At 45.0% G+C, this 4,921-nt stretch overlaps 1 protein-coding gene across 1 annotated transcript; it reads right to left on the bottom strand.

Annotated features, from left to right (window-relative positions):
- Nucleotides 1-304: 304 nt before the first annotated feature.
- T265_05766 (hypothetical protein) lies at nt 305-4,333 on the bottom strand (the record flags this gene model as incomplete). Its single annotated transcript, XM_009170846.1, has 4 exons — nt 305-424; nt 472-598; nt 635-1,010; nt 4,135-4,333. The coding sequence occupies 4 exons, from the start codon at nt 4,331-4,333 to the stop codon at nt 305-307; spliced, it is 822 nt and encodes a 273-aa protein (XP_009169110.1).
- Between the last annotated feature and the right edge of the window lie 588 nt (nt 4,334-4,921).

Raw genomic sequence — 4,921 nt, 5'->3', positions numbered from 1 at the left:
ATTGACTCCCTAGGAACACTGGTTTAGCCAGTAAACTGAGGTTGCCAACTTGAGTTCAGAAATCATGTCGCACGGGGCTCAGCGAATCCGTTAACTGTGACACGTAAGGTTGTGTTCTAGAGGATTGTTAATGGAAGTAAGATCCACTCCGTGTAAACTTTTAGTCACCTGGGCTTTATTCACAACGAAATACCGTTTCTGAATGGACAAAACCTCAAGCTGGGATGAAAAGACAAGGAAATTGGGGGTTAAACTGATTTTTCGTGTCTAGTATGTACAAGTTGGATTCTTGTACCCAGAATGATCATCGGTTGGCCTTTTTCTGTTGCTTCTTGGCAAGTTTTTCGCGTTCTTCGATTTCTTGCTTCAATTTGATAAACTTTGGGTCCCTCGGGTCCAGGTAGTAACCAAAACGATCGCGCGCCTGTTTAAAATTGATAATGAGTGATTCAGTGTATGTAATTAGTGTACCTCTTCCAGTATAGCTCTTCTCTTTTGTTCTTCAACCTCACTGATTGAATGTTGCTTTGATTTCTGAAATTCATGCTTCTCAATAAGCTCAGGCATTTTTTTCATGTTGGATTTGACGTTTTTTATCCTAGGGTAAAAATATATTAGGGAGTGAAATACTCACCGTTCGTTCACCAATTCATCGAAAGCAGCTTTCGCTTGTTTAGCTTCTTCCAAAACCTCCTCGATCGGACGTTCGGTTGCTTGTCCCAGGGAACTTTCGAAACTGGCTACCTCCGGATCGACAAAAAGAATGGACGGATCAACACCACTAATAAAGCCATATTCACCAAACAGACGTCGCTTATAGTCCAGAGTGGACTCAACCGGACTACTTTCAACGAAGAAATCTTTGGTTGGTCGCAAGCGCTTTTTCAGATGCGAAGGAAGGCGAGATATGTCGAAGGACTGTAGCGCCCTGGGAAGATCAGATCTTTTCCACTCCCTATTCCACTCTTCGTAGGAGCTGGGCGAAGACTGTGTAAAAGTCTGAAAGTCATCTAGAATGAATGGTGTTTTCCACGATGGATAGTATTTCTTGAATCGGCACGGTAAGAATTGCACTGAAGGTGCACACAGCCAAGAAACTGCGCCGCGCATTTCGGTGAACACCAGAATCGTCCTCTGAACCTGGAATAAGGGAATAACAGAACGATATATATCGAATATAAGTGAGCTCGATACAGTTTAGCAGTTACGGGGCGAATCCAACCCCAGCACTTCGACTACTCTTGTCTACATTTGGACAAATTGACAGTGTGTCATGCTTCACGCTTGCTTCGGATGGCATGGCAGCTAGACACCAAAAGGGTGTTTCAGCTGAACAATTATTACTTTTCTGTATCATAATCTAGAAAACTAGATCCTAACAAGTTTGGAAAACGAGATATTCTTACAAGGACCATCCAGTTAAGCACTCATTCATTTTTTACTAACCACGCTTGCTATGGCATGGCAGCTAGACACCAAAAGGGTGTTTCAGCTGAACAATTATTACTTTTCTGTATCATAATCTAGAAAACTAGATCCTAACAAGTTTGGAAAACGAGATATTCTTACAAGGACCATCCAGTTAAGCACTCATTCATTTTTTACTAACGCAAACTAATACTAACTCAGGTTCCTATTTCTCTCCACGGCACGAAATTCATTTTCCTATCTCAACTAGCGGGCTCCGGTTTATTTAGCTATCAGTCTTCACGGTATCAATATTTGCATTCTGTTCAATCTGGTTATGCCTGGAACCAACTTTGTGCCACAATTCCAATGGGGAGGTACAGCTCCGGTAGAAAAGTCCGTTAAAACATTCTCCAGCGGTGCTGCGTCAGTGTTATCACTTACTCTCAGCATTTGTTGAGTAAACTCACCCTTTTCACGAAATGTATTGGTTTTGAGGAGGAACAGCTTGTCTAGTACATTGCCTCAAGTGGATCTGACTAAGTCTATGAACGACCGTGATAAATTCCAGAGAATAAAAAAGTGATGGGCTGTACGTACGAGAAAATAGAGACATACAGGTACCCGAGAACTTCTGCAACTCTCTGTGATGTTTATGCGAAAGTGTTGAGTGTATCGAATTCCACGACTCCGGGGGATAGTTTGTTTAGTGAGCTCTTTTCTGTACATGTTTGAGTTTGCTTTGAAACGCTATGCCTGATATCAATTAAAGTTAACCTCGTCCTTACTATCGTGGCACATAGAACCCCGTTCGAATTATCGATTGGATGTAAAATGCAGCATGAAATGCACGCATCAATGCGTTTGCGAATTTACTTTCTGGTTCCCATGCGAATCGGAACACTTTTGAATGCCGATCACTCCAGTACCCGGAGGGACTCATCGGAATGACGCCATGCTACCCCTAGATATTAACACAGATTTGGTAAGAGGACTGGCCACTACTGAACTATGGGGGTGGCCAGATTGCGTAAGTTGTCAGGGATCAAGGACGCTGTGTTACTAAGGGAATGCATAGAGGGAACATACTGAAACTGTAAACAGAAGTGACACCTGTACCAACAGAGGACGAAGCATTTATGCAACGTTGCATCCAGCAACTGTGGAAACAAGGTTCGGCTTGTTGCTTCATCGAAATCTAGTCGCATCTAAGTGGTTATATAAAGGGGTGTCTGAAATGACTCACGCAAATTTAAATGACAGAAAAGTCAAATAAAAAGTGAAAGTTTTCCATGATGGACAAAGGTGTACATTTATAACAGATGATACCATAAACTGGGGAGATTGAGGGACGTTAAGTAGGGGCAGTTGGGTAGCTGTCATCACATGGAAGCCAGTGAAAACATCCTAAAGTAATCGACCAGTTAGGATGAGTAAGTATCATGAATAAACAACGCACAGAATACAGTGCTACACCGTCACCAAGGGATTTTACGACCAAACCTGGACTCATGTTATAGAGTATTTCTGCATCTGTAATTCTACCGTGCAACCAAACACGTACGATTTTACGGGAGGAGGATTCATGGGCCAAGATTACAATATCCGTCCTCCTTGCTGACCGAATCAGTCGTGACAAATCTTTGCGAAACCTGTCCTCAGCCTCAGAACGTATACCGCATAAAGCTTGGGGCGAGATGGCCAAAGTGGTTAGAGCGCGAATTTACTGACCGGAAGGTTCGTGGTTCTAATCCGACCTCCGCCACTCGACTTCCCCTGTCTAGGCTTGGGCAACCTGGCAGTATCCTAGCCCTCGTGCATCCTTCGGGTGGCATGGCAGCTAGGCACCGGAAGGGTGCTACGGCTGAACGCTTTCTTTCTTTTCTTTCTTTCTATAATGATCTTAATTGACCCAGAGAACCGCACAATTTCAGTCAATCCAATTTATCAGCTAAAAACCGTGTGCCACAGGCATATGGGTTCCATCTGCTACAGTATGGAGCACCGGAAAATGGGGATGAGGAAGGTAAAACGAGGCCCTGAAGCAAAAGACATTCAGTTTGTTCGGGAATTGGGTAGCTAAGCATTAGAGGCGATAGCTTTGATGCACGAACGTCATTCAATGCACGATTGGGCCATTTCTACCATTGTCATTGACCATTGGTAAGATGGGTCCCGGGGTCCCCATCCAGGGAGACAGCAGCTGCCGTCATTGGTTAGTGTTTTCGTACTTCGTTGTCAGTGTCCACCTATCGGTCGCTTCCACTCAGCACAGGGCCGGGAAAAAAGAGCCCTGTGAGACAGGCGGTCTTCTGGCATGCGGAGTACATGTCCCAACCAACGCAACCTATGAAACGTGAGTAACTCGTTTATCGTGGCAGAGTTCTTTCTTCCGAGGACCATCTGGCGTACCTCAGCGTTACTAATCTGATGTCCCTACCGGACCTCAACAATGGTTCGGAGACACCGATGATCAAACACTAACATCTTCCATATATGTCCTCTGCACGTAGGAGCCACGTCTCTGATCCATATAGCAGTATGGATCGCACCATCGCATTGCAAACTCTTTTCTTGACAGACCAACTCACGTCACTGCGTCGCCATAGGTGTCGAAGGTTAGCAAAAGCTGCCCTGGCCTTTCCGATTCGAGAAATAATCTCAGTCCAGCGGAACTTACACAACTGCTCAGGAAAACAAATTTATCCACTACGTTGATTGGCTCACCTGCAAGCATGAGGTGTGGGTTTGATCCCACGCAGTCATGCAGCAACACTTTACACTTTGCAGGTGTGAAACGCAAGCCAAACCGTACGGCAGAGTTATTTAGGTTATTTAAAATTGTTTGCACTTGGGAAGAATCGGAACCAAGGAGAGCAATATTGTCCGCATACTCAATGTCTGTGAGGGAACGTGCTGGGAGCATTTCGACTCCCGAGGATTCAGGAGCAGACAAAGTAATTTCAAACAGGATATCAATAACAGAGTTGAATGGGAAGGGTGAGAGAGTACAGCCTTGTCTTACACCACTGAACGTGTGAACTCGGGCGAGAGCTTCCCGTATACTCGTACTCGCCCACCGGAGCTCGCATACACTGCCCTTATAATGGATACGAATTTGGAAGGGACACCTTTGGTCGCCAGATTCTGCTGACGATCGACAGCTCGATGGGTCGCCCAGGTACACAAATCGCAGCACCACAGTAAGGTCCAGTCCCTTCGAGACGGATACGAAAACAGGCCAAGAGGCTAGACCTCACCCAGAAAAACAATGTTGTGCACTTTAAGTATATGAGGCATCGCCGAAGAAATAAGCCAACCGCCTTCTCTTTGAAGGGCAGAAAGAAGGGACCCAAAAGCGATCCAATTGTGGTGTCTAAAGCCTACAGAAAACACTATGCTGGTTTGTATTCTGTCCCAGCAGCCTCATCACATCAAACCTTGACAAGGGGTGACTAAGAACGACTTCTAAACGACTTCATCTTCATGGAGGATGTTCGTCAACTCTTGTACA

Source organism: Opisthorchis viverrini (genome assembly GCF_000715545.1).
Source record: "Opisthorchis viverrini unplaced genomic scaffold opera_v5_106, whole genome shotgun sequence".
Lineage (NCBI taxonomy): Eukaryota > Metazoa > Platyhelminthes > Trematoda > Opisthorchiida > Opisthorchiidae > Opisthorchis > Opisthorchis viverrini.
Note: the sequence above shows the minus strand (reverse complement) of the source record. Positions and strands in the feature narration are given on the sequence as shown.